The sequence below is a fragment of the Aythya ferina genome (genome assembly GCF_964211825.1).
Source record: "Aythya ferina genome assembly, chromosome: 34".
NCBI lineage: Eukaryota > Metazoa > Chordata > Aves > Anseriformes > Anatidae > Aythya > Aythya ferina.
The window spans coordinates 872,525-895,759 of NC_140331.1; the positions used below are offsets into that span (position 1 = coordinate 872,525).

The following is a 23,235-nucleotide window of genomic DNA, read 5'->3' on the forward strand; positions in this document are numbered from 1 at the left end:
ACCCCTATGGCCCCCTGCTACCAAAGCCTTGCCACGTAAACCCACTAAAAGGGCTTGAACCCTAAAGAGAAAAAAGGGCTTGGACCCTGAAGAGAGGGCTTTGTGTAATACACCATAAATGTTTGTTCATTGTCTTTTGTATTATAAAAACAAGGAGTTCTGTTTGAGGAGCGGGAGTTGGGAAAGCTCCCTTCTCAAGTAAGGAGCTGTATAATGCTTGGCTAGACACTATGAAAATTCTTTTGCTTAATGTAACAAAAAGAGAACCCCCTCCCCTTCCCTCTTTCTGCATCTCAGTTGCCTCTTTTGTTCAAAGACACTGTTGCAAAGCTCAGGTAACCCCCTCCTGATAAGTCGCTAAACTAGTGTAGCAACATCCTGCCTTCCTGTCTCACGCTGGGCCAACATGACCAAATAAAACAAGAAGTTGAACCACAACACCGAGGAAGACTACGGCCTTCATCTTCACGACCACCAGAGGGACAGACACGACCGCCTAGCAACAGTGCGCGCAGGCGCAGAACATACCAGGATGTGCTGCGTAATCCCGGAATTACCAAGCTATAAGAAGGGACCCTGGCGGGGGTGAGGTGCGCGCCGTTGGCGGAGCCGAGACTCCCCGGCCGCCCAGCGCTGTTTTGCTTGCTGCTTGCTTACTCAATAAATTCCTTTCTATGATTATTACAGTGCTCTCTGAAAAATTAATCAAGGGGGCAACTTATAACACCCCCCCATGTCCCCACATCCCTCCCCATGTACCCACGTGTCCCACGTCCCCCTCGTGTCCCCATGTCCCCCAACATGGGCAGGAGGAGCTCCCAGGTGGCTGATGCCAGCAAGGAGCAAGCTGCTTGCACGAGGCGTTCCACGTTAGACTGCTGGGAGAGATGGAGGCTGGGAGGGGAGCACAGCGGCCCCTGGGGCAGCGCAGGAGGAGGCCTCAGCACCCAGCGTGTCCCGGGTACAGCAGAGTCATGGAAATGTGCTTCTGACATTTCTCCTTGCCGATTCCAGAGAAACGGCCTGAACTGCCACCCTTCCCGGGCACCTTGAACGTCATTTATCAAGGAAAAGTGCAGCCCTGGAACAGGAAGGCCGAGCAGAAGAAGGAGCCTTCGTTGAGGTGAGGCTGGAGGCTCCGGGAGGGGGGGAGGAGGCTGCCGGGAGCCCCCCACTTCTCAGGGCTGGCCCCTCTGTTTGGGGTCTGCAGCCACGGGCGCTGCATGGGGAGGTGCAAGATGGGGCCCCAAAGATGTCGTGCAGGTGGATGAATTCTTTTCGCTTTGGCCTTTCGGCAGGCTGCCGCTGATGCCCAAGCTGCCTCCTGCCATAAAGGAGCTTTTGCGCGGAGCTTTTGCGCAACCAGCTGCAGACAGGAACTGCACCCAAAATAGAGCCCAGGAGGAAATGGAAACAAGAGACCAAAACAGCACCCAAAGAGCAGACGCAAGACCGGGGCCGGGCAAAGGCTGAAAAATCTGCAAAACAGCAGAAGAGCAAGGGCCAAAAAGCAGCAAAGGCCCCTCCTGAAGTCAGGAAGGTATCTATCCTGGAAGCCCTGCCAGAGACGGAGCGAGTGAAGCGCCCCGAATCTCAGAAAGCCCCAGGCACGCTAGAAACACCCATCGTGTCCATGCTGTCCCTGCCGAGCTCGGAGGGCAGCATGCCTCAGGAGCCCAGCGACGACAGCGGCAGATTCCAGCGAGGGAGCTCCAGCTCCCAAAGACTGCCGAAGTTACGGGCTGGGAGGTTCTGGTCCGTGCTTCCAGACCACCCGGAGATGGAAGCATCCAATTCCAAGCCCTCTGCTTCTGGGACAGGGACACACCAGGGGGCAAGTTCTGAGCATCAACTGCCAAAGCTCCTACCCAGGCCCTCAGCGCTGTTGCCTATAGGTGTTAGAGCCAGGCTGCACAAGGAGCCCAGCAACCCCTCTACTACTGGGTGTGGTGTAAATGCCTGAAGTAACTAGGAAAATGAAACTAACATTCCCATTTTTAAGGAAAAGGTACAGCATTGAAGAGGCTTTCAGGGTAGGGCATAACTGCATTATCTGAGCATTCCCTAGGCTCCCAACCTTAGATGCTATCGCGCTGGGGAAACTTGGTGTGCAAGCTCTAAGGAACAGCACGGAGCGTAGAGTGGAGTGGAGACACCACGGCTAGGCTCTGTAATCAGGTGGGGCCTCGATTGTTCCTGTGCACAAAGCTGCCCTTTTTGCCACCCTAAGCCAAAGACCTGTCATGTTTTGACAAGTGCTGTACCCTAGTGTACTTTTGGCTCTTTATAATATCATTATAATACCAAAACACACCTCCATCCCAAAAGCTACCCGCCTCCAAGGTGCGACCACCCCTCACTGAGCATGCGCTCTGAATTTCTCGGAGCGTATTACTTTAAACAGAGATGGGAAAACTTTACACCAATCATAACTAAGAGATGCTTGACTAGAGCCACTCAAGCTCCACCTAAAAGATAGAAAATAATATAAATTGGCCCAAGAGAAAGGGGATGTTAGGGAAGATACCACCGTCAGGGGAGATACCATCCCGAGGACAACATCCTTAGGACCTCCTGACTCCTGGGATCAGTCGATGGGCTGAGCCTCTCTTCCCCCCCCATTGGGACACCTTTGGGTGAGACCTGAATACTTGCTTATAAATCTCTACGGAGTCTTTGATCCTTTTAACGCGTTTATTTCTAGGCTGCACACCTGTGACACCTGTAAACACCTGTAACACCTGTAACATCTATCAACACCTGTAACATCTATAACATCTATAACAGCTATAAAACCTGTAACATCTGTAACACCTACAACACCTATAACACCTGTAACATCTGTAACACCTATAACACCTGTGTATTTTATGCATACTAGCTTGCTTTTGCAGACAGTCACCATCGCCGGCAATCCAAAAGAACCTGATTATCTGTTGCTGTAATAAACCATACTTGATTGCATTGTGATAACTCTCATTAAGTGCAATGAGAGTGAGGGTGGTTATCCGTGGTAGTTCAGTGTTCTGAATCTAACCAGACCCCCAGACAGTTAATGCATTTTTGGTGAGTGTCCGAACGGACCCCCAGATGGTTAATGCGTTTTTGGTGAATGTCTGAACGGACCCCCAGACCGTTAATGCGTTGATGGTGAATGTCTGACGGGACCCCCAGACGGTTAACGTGTTTTTGGTGAGTGTCCAACTGGTTCAGTACTCTGAATCCGACCGGGCCCATAACGGTTAATCAGCTACACCCCTTAACGCGACACTGGGACAGTGACAGAAGAGGGGGCCAGCTCTTCACAAATGCAAATAACAAAGCAAAAAACCCAGGCTCCCGACGCCATGCCCTGTATCTATGAGAGCCCTCTGTTTCTGGGACACAGATACACAAGGGGGCCAGCTCTGTGCATCCTCAGTCGCCAGAGCTCAAACCCAGGCTCCCGCCGCCGCCGCCCAGTCCCTGGTGAGCCAAGCTTTGATTGCTCGGAGCTGCAAGAACGCCGTCAGAGGTGGCAAAAGAGGTGTATGATCCACATCCCTGTTCCCTTGGGGGCTCAAGCCTTGGAGGAAAGTAGTTCTGGGGACAGCGGGGCCTCTCCAACGAGATCTCAGTTTTGAGCCGGGGGTTGCTTCGATCCAAGCAGAACCTTCGGCTCCTCCATGGCTAGCCTCAAGTCCCTCAAGCTCCCTTCTGTTGCCACGCAGACACACCAGGCACACACATGCAGACACACGTTATTTGGCAGCATTTAGAAGGCCTAAGGAAGCAGGAGGCTGCTCTTGGCCCGAGAGGAGTGTGTGTTTGCAGCTGGGTGCTGGTTTCCAGGCCGGGTGGGAAGAGAGGGGCTTTGTGGGTGGGCCTGGCAGAGCTGAACCCTGCTGCTGGCCGGGTCTGGGGATGGGGTGAGCAGAGGGAGGGAAACGGCGGGACCTGAAGCCATCCGCGGGGCCCGCGTGTGGGCAAAGAGCCCCAAAAACCTGTAGCAGTTTTTGCTCACTCTCACTCCCTTCACAGAAATCCATCTGACAGCGGATGACGAGACAGTGGAGGAAACATGATGATGTTTCCAGCTGAGGGACCTTCTCCACGGCCTCCATGGCCAGGAACCTCCCCTTGCTGGGACAAGAGCTGGGAAGCTGCCCTCAGAGCAACGTGGAGAAAACCTGCACGTCCCTGGAGGGGAAAGGAGAGGATGCGACGGCAGCTGGGGAGAAAAAGACAGCACCATTTCCATCCCGCTGGGCTGCGCTGCCACAACGGAACCTGCCAAGTAAAATGATTTTTCCAAGTGCTTCTGCTTGTCAAGTAAAATTCTGCACAGCAATTGCGGCACTTAAGACTCATTTGGGTTTGAGGGGGATTCTATTGCTCGAGAATTTCAACTTTTGATGGCTAGCCTTGTTTGGGTAAATGCTCATCGGTGGCTTTTGATGGCAAATTGCAGGCTTTGATGGTCAGCTTAGTCCAAGTACTGAATGCTTCTGCCCCTGAGCCCCGCATCTGAAACTCCCAGCAAAGAATCAGCTAACGTTTGCTGCTAACACTCTAACCTTGCTTACCCTTCCGTCTTCCCTCGACATTTCTCTCTGTATTTTTTTCCCGGACCTGCTCCTATTTCCTTTGGCTCGTTTTGTTTCTTGACCATGTTTCTTGAATCCTTGCTACCTGACACCCAAGACCAAATAGGCTCTTTCCTACAGGAAATAGGAAAGGGCTGTTTAGAGTTGGCTTACCTGAACCATCGCTGAAGGACCGGAGCCCAGTCTCTTGCTCTCCACGTGCTGCTGCCTCAGCACCACGGAGGAAATGGCCATCTCTTTTTGGGGGGGTGTGCGCGTGTCTACCTTCTGGGGACGACTTAATTCCAGGCTGCAAAATATTTAAAAAGTCAACCTACGATTGCCCCTGGAAGGCAGAGAGGGCACAAAATGGCTCCGTATCAAGTTGGCAAGTGCTGGGGTCGTTGCTGCAAAACTTTTCGGCCACACAATGCCCTTGATTTTCTGTTCCTTAAATGAGCTCACCCGTCACGTTTCGTTCTTAACTGTCCCAGTCCCTACCTTTCCTCAACCCTAACTGCTAACACAAACCCCAAAATCAATTAACACCCCCAAATCGAAACCACATGCCTAAACCCAAACCATAAACAGAAACCACCAACAGTAAACCCCATCCAGAATCTCAACCGAAAACTCAATCCTACACCTTTTAACCCCTACCCTAAGGATACCTGCCATCCCTAAATGCCAAAACAGAACTCGAGCCTTTAACCCTAACCCTAACCCTTAACCCCATGCATAAACCCCAAACATAACCCATATTCTGGCACTCGAACTCTAAATCCTGAAGTAATAATCACAATCCATAATCCCCAACACAGAACTTTGCCCCTCGACCCCTTTCCCAAACCACTACCCCTAGCACTAACCTCTACCCTAACCCTAAACCAGAACCCGAACCCGAACGCAGGGACCTCCAGGCTGGGAGGTGTCTGGGAGCACAGCTGAGGTGGGACCAGCGCCTGGTGACACTGGCGACGCTGTCACCCTGCCTGGCCACAGCAGAGCTGTGTCACCCACCCCAACGGCTCCATCGACCACAGCTTCCCCCAGCACCTCCCAGTTGGGTGACCCCAAACTGGAGACACACGAGGCCAGTGCAGCCGTCGAGGGACCCAGGTGGGCTGGGACACCGGGGACAGGGACCTCAGGACACTCACCGGTGGTCTGGGGCAGGAACGGGCCCAGAACTGGGGGCAGACACCACGTCCTGCCACCACCACCCAGGGGTCCTGCTGTCCCCACGGACCCCCAGGACCCAGAGAAGGCCCCCACTGCTCCCAGGGAGCCCATCAGCAGCACTGAGGGCAGACCCAGCCACGTGCCGGGCTTTCGGGAAGTTTTTCCCTCAAAATCACACAACACAGCACAAAGCTGTCACCTGCTGCAGTTCTTCAACATCACTTTTTACCCCAGCGTCACTGTGCCAACACAGGCGCAAAGACACCGACGTCACCAGCTGCACGTGGAAATCTCCCCCACCCCCCTATCCCTTTTAGGGAAAATGGTTGCACATCCTGAACAGTTCTCTACGTGTTATAAGTTGCCCCCTTGATTAATTTTTCAGAGAGCACTGTAATAATCATAGAAAGGAATTTATTGAGTAAGCAAGCAGCAAGCAAAACAGCGCTGGGCGGCCGGGGAGTCTCGGATCCGCCAACGGCGCGCACCTCACCCCCGCCAGGGTCCCTTCTTATAGCTTGGTAATTCCGGGATTACGCAGCACATCCTGGTATGTTCTGCGCCTGCGCGCACTGTTGCTAGGCGGTCGTGTCTGTCCCTCTGGTGGTCGTGAAGATGAAGGCCGTAGTCTTCCTCGGTGTTGTGGTTCAACTTCTTGTTTTATTTGGTCATGTTGGCCCAGCGTGAGACTGGAAGGCAGGATGTTGCTACACTAGTTTAGCGACTTATCAGGAGGGGGTTACCTGAGCTTTGCAACAGTGTCTTTGAACAAAAGAGGCAACTGAGATGCAGAAAGAGGGAAGGGGAGGGGGTTCTCTTTCTTTGTTACATTAAGCAAAAGAATTTCATAGTGTCTAGCCAAGCATTACACAGCTCCTTATTTCAGCAGGGAGCTTTCGTAACTCCCGCTCGCCAAACAGAACCCCCCGTATCACAAGAACAAGGAGTTCTGTTCGAAGGCAATCAATGAACAAACATTTAAACATTAGGGCAGTCAATGAACAAACATTTATTGTATAACACAATCCCTCCTTTTGCTTTTGGTTACTTATTTTGATCATTGAATCTCTGCAATGCCTGACTACTAAGGACTAATGTTTCCGCGATTCCTTCGTTGGTACTTCTTGGCTCGTATTTGGCACGTATGAGCACTCAATGCGCCGCTTCCAAACGACCTTTTACAATCGCAATCAGTTTATTAAAAATACATGGCCCGAAAGTTAGCGCTATCATTAATAACAATAAGGGTCCTGCTATAGTTGTGTCCTGGTTTCAGTTAGAACAGAATTAATTTTCTTCCTAGTAGCTGGTGGAATGCTGTGTTTTGGCTTAGGATGAGAAGAGTGCTGATAACACCCCGATGTTTTAATTGTTGCAGAGCAGTGCTTATACCAAGCCAAGGACATCTCAGCCTTTTGCTCTGTCCTGCCAACAGGCAGGCTGGGGGTGCAGTAATTGCTGGGAGGGGACAGACCCAGGACAGGTGACCCAAACTAGCCAAAGGGGTATTCCATACCATCTGACGTCATGCTAAACAATATATAGGGGTGGCTAGCCGGGGGGAGGGGGCCGGACTGCTCGGGGTTAGGCTGGGCATCGGGCAGCGGGTGCTGAGCAATTGCATTGTGCATCACTTGTTTGGACATATTATTATTATTTGCCTATTATCACCATTGTATTATTCTTATTATGATTGTTATTATTATTTTTGTTATTATTATTTTCCAGTCTTATTAACCTGTCTTTATCTCAACTCACGGGCTTCACTTTCCATTTCTCTCCCCCGTCCCAGAGAGGGAGGGGGGGAGGGTGAGCGAACGGCTGCGTGGTGTTTAGCTGCCGGCCGGGTTAAACCACGACAAGTTGATAGTAAAGTAGTAAGCCAAGGTGAGTAATTAAACCAAGATTCATACCAATTCTGTCGGTCTTCATATTCCCGTTTTCTCTACTCCAAGCCTTCCCTGAGCTTAGCCACGGTATCCCTTACCACTCCAGTATGGGCAGCATACATGCAACATTCTTCTTTCAGGGTTGCACACAGCCCGCCCTGTTGCAGAAATACCAAATCTAATCCTCTAGGATTTTGTAACACTACCTCTGAGAGTGACCTAACAGAGTTTTCCAGGGCCAAGATAGATTGTTCAATTTGGGTCAGGTCCTCGTCTGCAGCAATGCGTAAAGAGGTGAACTCCTGATTTTGCTTGACTAATGAAGCAACTCCAGTACCGACCCCTGCTCCTCCCAAGATTATTAAAGTGGCCAGAGTTAAAGCCATAAACGGTTTCTTTTTTTTCCCAAATGATAATTTGCTACCGTGTGCTGAGTATACATATAATCCTCAGAATGGTATAGAATCCTTGGTATAATTATTACCTGTACACGGAAATCGTGAGACGCATTAAAGAGTTTTAGCAATAGACAAGGAGTTACACCCACTGACGAACAAACCCACCTAGCGTTGTTAGCTGGGATTAACCATTCGGCTGATTGTTTCCCATTCTCCGTGATATTACACGGGTGGCATTTCCCACCAGGAACCGTGCCCACGCACCTACCTCCTCCAGTCACTTGTGTTAGTGTTACTCCTATATCTCTTCCCCAATTGCATTGTAGAGGGTTGCTCTCGTTTGTACGGGTGGGCTCCCCAGTGTCCCCGATAGCATCATAATATGGGGGCCTGATACTAAAGCATAACCAGCAATGTTTTGTCATATTTGAGTTTGTTTTGTTTAATAGTTGGTAGCTGGCATTGATGATTCCCCATATATTATTCTCAGCTATGTTATCAGTCTCGGCTCTGTCTGAGCTCGTAGGGCTACTGAGGGTTGGCACTGTGGTATTTTCTGCAGGCTGGATTCTCTGGACACTTCCTGACAATACCTCATTTGGTCCTACTGCCCCCCAGGCAGGTCTATCAGCATTCTCCTTTTTTATTAATACAAGCCCTCCCCTGTCGGGCCCATTTTCATAATATCTTACGCCCCACGTTTTCCCCACGACCCAAGCAGGGTCATTTGGATTCGCTATGTTGATATACAACTTTGTGCACACCTTTTCATGATTCCCATGAGATGAGTTTTGCGGGGACCTCATCCTAAATCCCTCCCTTTTGTTTGGCGGTTTACAGCCATAGGGTCTGTAGCCTACTGTTAGAAATCGGTCTCTCCCAGCTCCTGGCTCCCAATCTGAAGCAACTGTTTCGCAACCCCAATAAGGGCAAAAGGAAGCATTTGGATAGTTACAGTAGCCCCTTCCTGGGTTAGAACTTGGGCAAAGATAGTAGCTTGTTACATTCAGACACAGCCCGTCACATAAAGTAGTTTGGAAACTTGGTGCGCCGGCTGTAGTGGCAGTTCCGAGGACGGTTTGATCTTCCCACCTTATTCAACTCCACTTGTAGGGCTGATGGGGGTGAGCAGATCCATGGCTTACCAATAATGACCCCCATGTATTGTAAGAGGTGAGCAAAACCCATTTCTCAAGGTGCTTTTAACCAGGCCTTGCTCAGCCTCTTTAGTGCTTCCCCACCATTTTACTCCTCTGCCTCGCTCGTCAGTTCGGTTGCAGCAAACTACGAGGTATTGATTCTTCTCGGCAGCAGCAGCATTCTTCAGGGGAATCTGGGAAATTATCCGCACCCGTTTCAAAGAGCTAGATAAATAGGGCTTCCACCCCCTCCCACAATACACAGCCAGCACACAATACTTAGCGAGTCCGTTTCAGTGTCAGCTTCAAGTCCTCGGGACCTGGCGCTACTTCCCACTTATCCTCGTGGACTGGTCCTTTCACGCGGCTGGCATGAGTCCACCCCTTCTCCGCTGTCGGGACGGCCGTTTCTGTGGTAAGCAAAACAACATAGGGGCCTTCCCATCGTGGTGTTAAAGACGTCTCTTCCCAAGTCTTAATTAGAACCTTGTCCCCAGGTTGTATCTTATGAATTGCTATGTCTAACGGAGGGCGTTGTGCTACCAAACCGTTTGCCCGGAGCTCCCTCTGTCGGTTCACGACTTGTATTAAATAGGGTCTTAACTGGGCATCCTGTAATTGAGGGGGATCAAGTGGCAATTCCAAGTCATAGGGCATATCATATAGCATTTCAAAAGGAGAAATTCCTACCTCAGTTCTGGGCTGTGTCCATATGTTTAACAGTGCGAGAGGTAAACATTTTACCCAAGAGGCTCTTGTTTCCAGCATTACTTTAGTTAGCTGTTTTTTAATGTCACCATTCATTCGCTCTACCTTTCCAGCACTTTGGGGATGCCACGGAGTGTGGTATTCCCAACTTGTTCCTAGAGCTTTCATAGTCTCTCGAGACACTTTGGAGACAAAATGAGGGCCTGACGAACCGATAAGATGCCTGGGCAAATTTTCTTCCCTTACACATACACCTCAATGGCAGTTCTTAGATTATATTTACATATTTACATATGTTTAAAAGAACACTTTAACAAAAATGCCCGGGCTTTTGTATATACAATATACAGTTATTCTTCCAGTTAGAATTATTCCCCAGCAGCTGCAAACATTATGCCAGTTACCATTAACGCTCGCTGAGCCTCCTCCCGTCTCTTTCTTAAAATCTCGAACATCCCCAGAGTTAATGGGGACGGCCACATATCCCATACCTGGTTGTGGTCCTCCCATTGCTATTTCCCTTAGTGAATACAACCCCCCCTTCGTTTCTAAGCTGCTGTCTTCTGGCCTGACTCCTACTCACTGGTCCCTGAGCGCTAGAGTCAGAGTCGCTATCGGCATCTCCCTGGGGTTGCGGATTAGGACACCGTCCTGGTGTCCCCCCCCCCCGTCCAAGCACCCTCAGGGTCCCCCCCAACACCCACCAGGGCCCCCCCTAAACACCTCAAGTCCCCCTCCGCAACCCCCCCACGAGAAAATCCTCCAGAGCCCCCCAACCACTGCCAGGGCCCCCGCCAAACACCCCCTGGCCACCCCGGCCCCCCCAACCCTTCCCCAGAGCCTCCAACCCCCCCAGACACCCCTAAACACCCCCCAGACTCCCACGCGGCCCCAAACTCCCTCCAGAAACCTGCCAGGGTCCCCTCAGCTCCCCCCCACAATCCACCAGGAGCCCCCAAACCTCTCAAGCCCCCCCGCAAGCCTCCCCAAACAACCCAAACACCTCCTGCAGACCTCCCTCCACCAAAACACCCCATGTTCCCCCAGTCCCATACGTGCCAATGTCCCCCCACGTCGCCCCACTCCCGTACGTCCCCTCCATGTCCCCCGTATGCCCTCGAGCCCCCGGTGTCCCTTCCCGTGGTGGTTTTACCGTGCTGGGCAGCTAAACCCCACAACCGCTCTCTCACTCCCCCTCCTTTAGATGAGGAGGGGGAGAAGTAAAGCAAAGAACAACTCACGGGTTGAGATAAGGATAATTTAATCAAAGGGAAATAATAATAACAAGTAAATAAAGACTACCATGAACTAAACAATTTACCTAAGGGGAAATAAAAAGGGAAAAGGGAAAAGGGAGGGGAAAAGGGAAAAATAAAAAGAAGGGAGGAAAACAAACAAACAAAAGAAATGAAGGCTATATGGAAGTGCAGAGGAAAGAAATTACTCTCTACTTCCCACAAATGAGCCATGATTGACCACGTCCTTGAAGCAAGGCCTCAACGCACGCAGCCGGTGTTCGAGAGGAGGGCCGACGTTTTCCCAACGAGAGCCCACCCCTCCCCTCTTCTTCCTGTTTCCACCTTTCATTGCTGAGTGGGACATCTCATGGTATGGAATATCCCTTTGGTTGGTTTAAGTCAGCTGCCCTAGTGATGTTTCTCTCCTCACTTTTTGCCCACCCCCTAGGAGGGTTAGAGAAAGGCCCAATGCTGTGCCACTGCTGCTCAGCAGTAGACACAACACTGGTGTGATAACACTGCTGTTCCAGCTACAAGTACAGAGTACGGCACTGTATGGGCTGCTGCCGGGAAAGTTAACATTCCAGCCAGACCCAGTACACTACCACGTCTAGGCATCCCCAAATCCCATGTCCCACCCCAGCCCCCCACGCGCCCCCCACGTCCCCACGTGTCCCACGTCCCGGACGAGCCCCCAAACTGTGAGAAACACTCCGTAGCCAATAACTTAGGCTCAGGCGAGGATCTCAGTGAAGTAGCAATTTATTCGCGATTGCAATGGCGGGCGCCCCACAAGCAGGAGAGAGCGCATCTACTAGTTCCAAAACACAGTTTGTATACCTTTTGATGACAGGACCCTCCCCTGTTTCCCCACTGAGGGGGTAATCCAGGTTCACAATCTATCTGATGCTTCACAAACAATGCATGGCCTTCAGTTGCCGGCCTGTTCAATTTCAAATTTCTTTTGACATTTTTACTGCTTGAAGTGGTCATGTTTCTTCACTTATCTGACTTGACACCCTCATTTTCACCTAATTGTCCTGAGGAGTCTGGTTGTCTGCATTTTACAAGGTCGCCTGCTAAGCTTTCTCAGCACTGTAAGCATATCTCAGTACCGCATAGCCTCCTTCTAAACAGTGTAACTCTGCAAAAACAACATTTCTATTCCCACAATTCCCCCCTTTTCCTTTTTTTATAAACTGTTGATTTTTGCAAAACGCTTTCTCTAAGGTGTAATTTGGTAGATTTCTTCTTCTTCTTTGCTTTCTTTGCTTTCCATCTCCTCATTATCACTTTATCTGAGTAAGGTGGTAGCTCCATGGTCGTTTGTTTCAATAGTGCGGTTTCAGTTAACCCCTGTACTAGTCCTCTTACACAGGGGACAACGCAGCAACCAACGGCTGTCCAAACTCCTACAACTACGATCAAGGATGTAAATATGCCTACTTTTTCTGCCAATTCACTGGCAAGGGTGGTAAGCCCTTGCAATGCTCTAGTTACTGAGCCATCTGGGACAGTATTGTTGGGTGTAAAAGTGCAACAATGGTTGCTCAGTATCACACACACACCTCCTTCCTCCGCGAGCATCATATCTAATGATATCCTGCGTTCCCAAGCCATTTTGCTGGTGGCATCTAGTTGTTCAACAATTCCTCTCATTGCATCCCTGCCATATTTGATGAATCTCTGCTGATTATAATAGATATAATTAATCCAATCCACATTTTTATTGATTGTTACCCACCAGAACAGTGACTCAAACCCTGCAGCAATTTGATTTCTGGCTTTATGTTCATCCGGAACTCCTCTAGGTACCCCCATAGAATCTGTGTATACTCTGTCATCAAATGATATTCCTAAGCCTCTTTTACTTCTTCTGGATATTTGTGATGTTTCTCTTTCAAATGCCAGGGTGAAGGGTAGAGCTAATTAAACAAGTGCACAAGTGCCTCCCCAATTAGATGGTAGGGTGGACCGTAAGATCTTCCTTCCACCGTACCACCAGAGATCTGCCCTGGGGATCTCTAGTCTTGAGCACTTTCCCATCAAGTCCTTGGTGGCACAAGGCAAATTCTCCCAGATGCCAGGTAGCACTCACACCCTGCCATGAGAGGCAAGCTGTATGGTTACCTATAGCTGTAGAGAATGCAGGGGGAACCGCAATATTGCTATCATGCGAGGAACTGCAAAGAGAGACTTACAGGCCTCATTTCCCCAGGCAGTCTTTTCTTGGTACAATGCAATCATACGTCGCATCCCTTGGGAGTCTTTGGTCCACCCCCATGGGAAGAGCACTATCTGGGCAATCGGTCATCCCGAGGCACAAGCACAGCGGTAGCTACGGTTGAGACTCTGGACGGTATATTTGACCCATTCTATCCAGGCATTCACATCCCCATACCCTGTTTGAATCTCAAATGTTTGAGCTGCCACATTTCAGAGGGCCTCCTGTTTTCTCTCCTGTTTTCTCCTTGAGTTTCTCCCTTTCTCCGATGGCAATAGAGCATTGTTTCCATCCAGCTATTCTCAATCTGGCTGTTGGGTCTCTCCCAGTTATTTGTTCTCTCTGCTCAATTGTCATTGGGCATTTAAATCTCCACAAGCTGACACCTCACAAGCATCAAACGTGACGGCTTGTGGTACATAACCCTCTGTCACAGTCACCCATATTTTGATGGGGTATCCCGTTTTTGCTATTATCTGGTCATGCCTTTTCCAAGTTGCCAATGGACCGAGGCCTTCTCTGAGGCCTAGAGTAACTAAAACCAAAATTAGTAATCGATTTTTCCCTGTCATTATTTTTAAACCTTAGGTTTCCAAATAATTACCTATACAAAGAATAAGATGTACACTACTACTATAACAACCCCCCCCTTGGGAGCACTGCAGTTCGCTAGAGCTCTGTCCTTTCTCTCAATCACAAGTCACACTCGTTAGTTACCTGTGAAAATAAAAGGTTAGATTACAATTGTAAGCTCTTACCCTACTCACAGTCCATTTTGAGATTTTTCTCTTCGATTTCAACTTCCAGCAAGTCTTCTGTAGGAACAGCTTCCCAGGTACTAGCGTCGACGGATGCCTTCACTCGAGTAGAGTGAGTCCAACCTTTTTCCGCAGTTCTTACGGCTGTTTCAGCAGTTAGTAATTGTCCTTCCCATTCAGGCCGGAGTTGACTCTTTCCAGGTCCGAATCAGGACCCGGTTTCCTAGGTGATGGTGGTGAATGGGGAATTCCAAAGGTGGGGTTTGAGCCAACAACCCACAGGTCCTGAGAGATGACAAAGAAGAGGACAACCCCAGAATACAGTTCTTCAGAAAACTCTCTTGTTTTGAATTGTGGTATCTCATCCCTTCTGCCCAAATAGGGCAATCTGAACAGCATCCCATATGGTGAAGTTCCTGTATCCTTTCTTGGTACTGTTTGAACCTGTAGGAGTAAGCATTTTACCCAAGGAAGTTGGGTTTCTAACACTAATTCAGTTAATTGCTTCTTTAATGTCTGCTTCATTCGCTCCACCTTCCCAGAAGAGGAGGGGTGCCAGGGGCTGTGAAAATCCCACTCAATCTCTAAGGCCTGCTTTAACCCTTGCAGGAAAGCTTTACACCCATCCAGTCACGTGCTCAATTAGGACAAACAAGTAACTCAGTAAAGTCCACCTGTATACTTTGGAAAGGTCAAAGCCCTGGCTCCCGTCCCCCTCTAGATGGGTTACAGAAGACCTTTTTATTTCCCTTTTGACAAATAGTACATCCTCCGCATGTGTGCTTCCCTAAGGTGTATATTCCTACACAGACATGCTTTCTTAGAACAACATCACACATTGCTTCCACCTCCCAGTGACTCTTTTGATATAAAACAGTTAATATTTGCCTCATTATCACTTTATTCAGCACTTCTCTCCCATCGGGGAGTATCCATTTTCCTTCAGACTTCATGGCTCCTGATTCCTTAAAAATACCGTTCTTTTACAACTCTGTAGTTCTTTCTTAATTTTCAACAATGCCCTGAATCCCCTCTGGATTTATTCTTACTTTTCCCTCAGACATTAGATGCCTTAAATACCTGACTTCTCTTCCTCCATATTGTAATTTATTTTTTAATACTCCCAAGCCCTGCTTTCCCAGAAAGTTGAATAGCTTGTTAGTAGCTTTCTTCACAGCTCTTTTCTCCTGGCCTGACAATAGAAAATGATCCACATATTTGTAACATTAACACCTCCTTGGGAGGTTGGAATTGCTCCAAAATCTTTTATTAAAACTTACCCAAAGAGATAGGTGGCCCTGTAAGCCCCTGAGCTAAACTTGTCCACCTATATTGTTGCTTCCGCCCCCATTTCAGGGGCTTTCCAGTCAGAGGTGAATATCCAGGTATGTTTGCTCTCAGGGCCTGAGAGCACTCCATTAATAACGCTGTTATTCCAGTCTAACAATTTACTAGTTGAATGCCCAATTTAATCATCACATCCCTTCCCAACAAGTGAGCCCCTGCCTTGGGTACATACAATGATTACCCAGTGATCGTTTTATCCCCTAGTCTCAGCTTGGTATCCCCCAGAAGTGGCACTCTTATCCCAGCCCCTTCTACCCCCATCACTTCTTAGGGTTTCATTAGTTAATTTAATCCCTGATACTTTACAAGTCAGTAATGACCTAGCTGTTCCCCAGTGGATTGGGTTTGATGGCAAGGTTCGGGGGCTGTGAGGGGTGTGGGGGTGGGAAACTGCAGTGGCAGCTCCCGTGAGAAAAACCCAGAAGCCTCCCCATGGCAGATAAGGGACAATTTCATCTGGCCCCAAAGGGGCCCACTGCTGCCCACAGCCAAGCCATGAGCAACACAGTCCGTGCCTCTGTGAGAGCACAGCCACGAAAACAAACAGAGAAACAAACAAAAACCTGCTGCTCAACAGCAGCTGGGAGAGCAAGGAGCGAGAAACCTCCCCGCAGACATCAAAGTCAGCGCAGAACGAGAGGGAGGAGGCGCTCCAGGCGCTGGAGCCGAAGCCCCCCTGCGGCCTGTGGCTCCTGGTGGAGCAGGCTGTCCCCCCCCGGCCCCCTCCCCGATGCTTGGGAAACTGACCAAACACCACAGCAAACATCCCCAAACTTCTAGACTGTTACTTAGATAATGCCTACATCCCCTTTCCCTGCTCATTCAACTTCCAACAGCTCTGTTAAATACTACATGCCACACCTTTAACACCTTCCGCAACCCTTTGAACACTTCCTTCATCTTTCTCCAGCCTCTACTTTTCTAATACCAGCACCAAAGGCTCAGTCAGGGGCCAACTTAATTCCATACCTTTTCCCTCCAACATACTGAAACAACAGAGCAATAGAGCATATTTCATCCCATTTTCCTTCTTTCCTCCTTCTGCCACTCCACATATTGCTATTCCAAGTGGCCAGCCTGGCCACACTTCAAACATCTTATCAAAGCCTGTCCCTGCTAGGATTCGGGCCACAACACAGGCAGCCTTCTTTGCCTGCCATTCCTTCAGCTCTCTTCCTCTCCTTTCCATCCTGGCCCTGACTCCCCCTCAAGATTTTCTTCCTCTTTCTCCAACCCTCTGCCTCACTACCCGCTGCACTGTCAATACCGTTCGTTTCGCTCTCTGCTTTTCCTTCTCATCTCCCCCCCGGACACACACCTCCAGGGCCTCCCGCAGGAGGGTCCCCCAGTGACTGTTCACTACATCCCCCCACCTTCTGCAGCATTTTCTGCGTATCTTGCCAGGCTTTAAGCACACAAGGAACTTTCAAGAGCCCTTGGGATACCGGGTCCTCAGGACTCATCCCCGAGCACTTTCTCATTCTGACCCCACGTCTCTCATGTGATTTCTGTGTTGCACACTATTCTTGTCCCAGCCAGGATTGGCAAGTGACTATTTCTGCTCTGCCGGTATTACCCCTGCTCCTGCAGGATGAGCTCTTTCCCATTCTTGTCTAGCAGCTCTCCTCCTGACCATTCCCATTTCTTTCCCTGTCAACAACATACTTAGAGACATCATTCCCTCCCCCAAGAGTATAACATGTCAGGACGTAGGAACTGCTCTAATTGTTCAGCTAGGCTGTTGGGCTCCTCGAAGAAAGACTTCCTCTCCTTCTTAAAAGTCCTAACCTCTCTGCTGGTAAGGAGGGGGGGTAGTTCACCGAAGAGGATACACAGTTAGTGTTAGTACTGTTAGTATCAGGGAAGGCAAAATTCTCAACATATCTTCTACCTTGTTCTAATTCTTGCCAGAGCCTAGAGTACGAGTACGATCCTTCTTTAGGGACAGTGTTAATTCCAGTCCCTGTCTCCCTTCCTGCAGTGACTGCTGCTGCTGTCACGGGTACAATATTAGGATTATAGGGAGCAGAACTTGGCTCCTTCTCCGAAAAAGGAATCTTATTGCTTACACATAAATTTAAAGCCTGAATTTTCGTCACACCAGTATTTTGGCCAAAATACTGCTGTTTCCTTAATTGGTTCTTTTGTCCAGACTGATACACAATATTTCACTTTTTTTTTTTTTTTTTAATTTTTCTTTTACAATCCCTCTAATTCGGAAATTATGTTTCCAATTTCTTATCATTCTTCAGGAAGAACTATTGGTAGGCACTCCCCCAGGGATATCTCCCTGTCCCCTGGAACTCCTATTTCCCATTTTTCCTAGCCGTCGCCAGTATGTTGCTACAGAAATTTCCCTTCTGCAGCGTACCACACACTAGCGTTCTGATTCTGGAAAATGGGGGTGTACTGCCAAGCACTTCCCCGTGCAAGGATTACCGTACAGCCAATTTCCCTGGTGTACTGCCCAGCACTTTCCTGGGCAAGGGCTTACCATACACCAGATTTCCCGAGACTCTTCACAGAGTCTCACCCGACCCCCAAGGCAATACTTCATATTTCTTACCTCGGTCTGTGCACAGAGTTACCGGATCGATTCTTAAAAGCCCGCAGTGCCTACCTTCTTCCTTTCTTTCCCCACTACTTCACGGATCCTGCCTCTTTAACCAGTCTCGGGCCCTCTGTCAGCTTTCCGCAGAACCGCCACCGTCGATGCACAGGACCGCTGAAATCAGCGGGGCATGCCTTCCTGCTGCTGCGGCGCTGGAGCTCCCCAGGAGGTGACTGGATCCCGGACGAGCCCCCAAACTGTGAGAAACACTCCGTAGCCAATAACTTAGGCTCAGGCGAGGATCTCAGTGAAGTAGCAATTTATTCGCGATTGCAATGGCGGGCGCCCCACAAGCAGGAGAGAGCGCATCTACTAGTTCCAAAACACAGTTTAGATACCTTTTGATGACAGGACCCTCCCCTGTTTCCCCACTGAGGGGGTAATCCAGGTTCACAATCTATCTGATGCTTCACAAACAATGCATGGCCTTCAGTTGCCGGCCTGTTCAATTTCAAATTTCTTTTGACATTTTTACTGCTTGAAGTGGTCATGTTTCTTCACTTATCTGACTTGATACCCTGATTTTCACCTAATTGTCCTGAGGAGTCTGGTTGTCTGCATTTTACAAGGTCGCCTGCTAAGCTTTCTCAGCACTGTAAGCATATCTCAGTACCGCATTCCCACCTTCTAAACAGTGTAACTCTGCAAAAACAACATTTCTATTCCCACACCGAGACGTTCGGGTAGGAGGAGCTCCCAGGTGGCTGATGCCAGCAAGGAGCAAGCCGCTTGCACGAGGCGGACCACGTTAGACTGTTGGGGGAGCAGTGCGATGGAGCACGTCTCCGCGATGCCAGGCGTCACTGACCAAGGGACGGGCACCCCCGGCACCGCAGGAGCGCGGCTGACCCCCGTCTGGGGCTTGGGGACACGGGGCTGGGGGTGCTGGAAGGCTGGCAGCCACCAGAAGCAGCACGGGACCCGACTTTCTTTGCCTTCCAGAGCGATCATCTGTCTGGGATGCAGTGTCAGCCTACATCCACCGTTCCTGGATGGGACCACCTCCGGCTGATCCTTAACCTTCGGCCCTTCCGTTCTCTGCCACTTGCAGGGCGTCCGAATTCCCACTCTTGGCTGCTTTGACGTTGTTTCCAAACGGGTCGAGGATGGGAACAAGTCCCTGACGGTGCAGTGGCCCACGTTCTGCCTGGCCAGGAACCTCGTTGTCGCCCACAACCTCACAGCCGACAAGGAGTACCTGCCAGGTAAGAGGGTGCAGGAATCCCTTGCTGCATGGATCTCAGGTGCTTCTCAGAAGCAAAGCGTCGCCTGCACGGAGCAGGTCCCAAACCGAAGCCTTTCTGGGTGACGACTGCCATGAGCAGCACTGGGGAACACGCGGGGAAGGGCCGCTGGTGAGCGACTCCATCCCTCTCGTGTCGTTTTCCAGGCCATAAGGAGCTGGAGCCCCTCCAATTCCCTGACGTGGCTGCAGCTGCCTCCGTGGCCTGGAAGAAGGCGGAGAGCTGCATCCGAGGCACCACGTCCCTCATCCCTCGCAGCCTGGGGAAGGGGGACAACATCGCCCTTGTCCTGAAGGACATCGGGGTGCTCCTCATCGAAGGCACGAGGGTGGAAATCAAGTTCTATTACGACTTCTTGGAGAGCCTGTCAGAACAGGGGAGCCTTCAGAAGGCTCTTTGCAAGGTGAGGGTTTTGTTTTCCCCACGGCCTGGGCAGCCTCACAAGGGGGCAGCAGCAATGCTTGCCCTTGGCCCACCAAGACCTCTTGGCTTGGAGCTCTTGGCCTGCCGGCTCCCGCTGCCCTGGGCTTCGCCAAGACCGAGCGGAGGCCAGGCAGAGGACATTTGCCATCTCCATGCTCCTCCCCTGCAGGTCCCCCAGCTGATGGACATGGTGGGGTCCCGGGTGGCAGCCGTGGCCTCCCTGACCTTCTCTGGCCGTGTCATCGTCTTCCCCGAGTGAGTATGTTTGCGGCTGTGGCCGCTGCTCGGGCTCCGTAGCGTTTGCTCCTTGCCAAATGTCTCCGTGAGCGGGTGAGCGTGGAGACTGGTGGTGCCCTGGGTCGAAGGAGCCTTCGTTGAGGTGAGGCTGGAGGCTCCGGGAGGGGGGGGGGAGGCTGCCGGGAGCCCCCCACTTCTCAGGGCTGGCCCCTCTGTTTGGGGTCTGCAGCCACGGGCGCTGCATGGGGAGGTGCAAGATGGGGCCCCAAAGATGTCGTGCAGGTGGATGAATTCTTTTCGCTTTGGCCTTTCGGCAGGCTGCCGCTGATGCCCAAGCTGCCTCCTGCCATAAAGGAGCTTTTGCGCAACCAGCTGCAGACAGGAGCTGCGCCCAAAACAGAGCCCAGGAGGAAATCGAAACAAGAGCCAAAAACAGCACTCAAAGAGCAGGTGCGAGACCAGGGCCGGGCAAAGGCTGAAAAATCTGCAAAACAGCAGAAGAGCAAGGGCCAAAAAGCAGCAAAGGCCCCTCCTGAAGTCAGGAAGCTATCCAGCCTGGAAGCCCTGCCAGAGACGGAGCGAGTGAAGCGCCCCGAATCTCAGAAAGCCCCAGGCACGCTAGAAACACCCATCGTGTCCATGCTGTCCCTGCCGAGCTCGGAGGGCAGCATGCCTCAGGAGCCCAGCGACGACAGCGGCAGATTCCAGCGAGGGAGCTCCAGCTCCCAAAGACTGCCGAAGTTACGGGCTGGGAGGTTCTGGTCCGTGCTTCCAGACCACCCGGAGATGGAAGCATCCAATTCCAAGCCCTCTGCTTCTGGGACAGGGACACACCAGGGGGCAAGTTCTGAGCATCAACTGCCAAAGCTCCTACCCAGGCCCCCTACGGCGTGGCCTATAGGTATTAGAGCCAGTCCGAGCACCGCTACTACTGGGACACAGACGGACCAGGGGGCCAGCTCTTCACAAGTGGAAATGCCAAAGCTCAAACCCAGGCACCCGAAGCCGTTGCCTGTAGGTAAGTGAGCCAGCCTGCCCAAAGAGCCCAGCGACCCCTCTACTACTGGGACAGAGACGGACCAGGGGGCCAGCTCTGTGCAACTTCAACAACCAAAGCTCAAACCCAGGTCCTCTACGCCGTTGCCTGTAGGTAGTAGAGCCAGCCTGCCGAAGGAGCCCTGCGACGCCTCTACTACTGGGACACCTGTTGAAGAATGGCTCAAAGAGCAAGGGCACGGGTCCCTAGAGGAATTCTACAAGCAAGGCAATGAAAATGCCGAGTTTATACGCATGGAGTAGGCCGGATGAGAAGCACTCGTGTGAAATATGCAAGGAGCACTCTGTCCTTGAGAGAGATAAACAGGTGGATGTGAGGCCCGGGAAGATGAGGAAGTAGCTTATGCGCTGTAACCGCAAGGAGGAGGAACACTATCTTTGCAACACTTCTAGGCTTAGCCAATAGGATAGTGACCAGTAGGCATAATTATGGCCGTGTGTATAAATATACGGATACCTGTGCAATAAAATTGAAGCTTGTATTACCACTCATATTGAGTCGATCACTTGCTTCCCTGCGCCAAACTCAGCGGGTCCCGCACCCGCAAGTGGCACCCGAACAGGGACAACATGGAACCCAGAAGCGTGGTGAGAACAAGCACCGATTAGCAGCAAATCGGAGGGCAGAAGGTTGCCTAGACCAACCAAAAGGGGTCTGCATGGTCCGGAGGGCTACCAGCGTGGTTAGACACGGAGCTGCACAAATCGCGGACAGACGCGGCGCGAGTAGACGCGGAGAAAAGGCTGGCACTATGGATAAGGAGGTAGCCCTCAACTTACTGCAATGCTTTTCAGAAAAGCGAGGGGTAGAAGGAGTTAAGCATATTCCAGGGCTTATAGCCTTTGGGGTAGCAAAGGGGGTTTTTTGTAACCCTGAGTCATACTTTGATGGGGAAGAATGGAGAACTTATGGGGACTGCTTGTGGGATTTAGCTAGAGATGATGAGAAAATGGTTAAAAAATGAATGAAACCGTGGCGGGAAACTATTAATAGTTTGAAAAGATACAAGTTAGAACAGCAAGTTGCAGTTGTGGCTACCCACAATTAGGAGGTCAGCCCCGAGAATCAGAGGGGCTGTTCTCGGTGGGGGGCGATTACTCGCCTATACCACCGTCTGGGAGACCGATAACTGTTAAGCCACGCACCCATCGGCACAGCCTACGGCGCCACCCCTTCCGACCAGGGTCAAAACTGGGATACAAGTCTCAGGAGCAGAAGACGTGGTCTCCGACAGCGAGGAGGAGGTGGTGGGGCGACTCATTTTAAAACCGAAAGACGATACGCCCAGGGAGAGCCGTAAGGCTCCCATTAAGCCACTGCCAAAGCCCCCCCCACAGGAGATAGAAAGGGTTAATTAGCAGGCGATAGCCAGAGAGGCGGCAGACGCTCAGGACTTTGAATTCCTGAGCCCTGCTTGCTCATCAGGCTTTCCCAGTAACCTATGGGCAGGGGGCTGCGGGTCTGCAGGGAGCTCACACCCCGCTTCATTGGAAATGACAGGGGGCCAGCTCTGAGCATCTGCAACCACCAAAGCTCCTATTCGGGCCCTCTACGCCATTGCCTACAGGTAGTAGATCCAGTCCACCCAAGAAGCACAAAATGCCGAAGTTCAAACCTTTGGACGTGGAGCTGTGCCCTTATCCTAGTAGAGCCAGACCGCCCAAGGAGCCCAGCGACACCTCTATTTCTGGAACACCGATGGACCAGGGGGCCAGCTCTGCTCAACATCAAGCACCAAAGCTCCTACGCAGGCCCTCTACACCGTTGCCTGTAGGTAGTAGAGCCAGCCTGCGAAAGGAGCCCAGCGACCCCTCTACTTCTCAGAGACGGACAAGTGGGCCAGCTTTGAGATTCAGCCACGACCAAAGCTCCAATTCGGGCCCTCTCCGCGAATGCCTCCACCTAGTCCGCCCAAGAAGTATAAAATCCCAAAGTTCAAACCTTTGGACGTGGAGCTGTGCCCTTATCCTAGTAGAGCCAGACCGCCCAAGGAGCCCAGCGAGCCCTCTATTTGTGGAACACCAACGCACCAGGGGGCCAGCTCTGTGCAACTTCAACAACCAAAGCTCAAACCCAGGCTCTAAACGCTGCTGCCTGTAGCTAAGTGAGCCAGCCTGCCGAAGGAGCCCAGCGACCCCTCTACTACTGGAACACAGACACACCAGGGGGCCAGCTCTGAGCTTCAGCAACAACCAAAGCTCCTATTCGGGCCCTC

The 23,235-nt window shown here is 51.0% G+C and overlaps 1 protein-coding gene and 1 long non-coding RNA gene across 2 annotated transcripts; both read left to right on the top strand.

Annotated features, from left to right (window-relative positions):
- Positions 1 to 801: 801 nt before the first annotated feature.
- On the top strand, positions 802 to 23,031 carry LOC311425798 (uncharacterized protein; the record flags this gene model as incomplete). The annotated part of the gene is made up of 3 exons (XM_084501809.1): positions 802 to 961; positions 1,015 to 1,123; positions 20,281 to 23,031. 3 exons carry the CDS (start codon positions 802 to 804, stop codon positions 20,987 to 20,989), a joined length of 978 nt encoding a protein of 325 aa, XP_084357935.1. The 3' UTR covers positions 20,990 to 23,031.
- On the top strand, positions 6,913 to 9,692 carry LOC311425849. The gene is made up of 3 exons (XR_014686454.1): positions 6,913 to 7,008; positions 7,611 to 8,236; positions 9,362 to 9,692. It is a non-coding gene; the product is annotated as an uncharacterized lncRNA (long non-coding RNA).
- Positions 23,032 to 23,235: the final 204 nt, after the last annotated feature.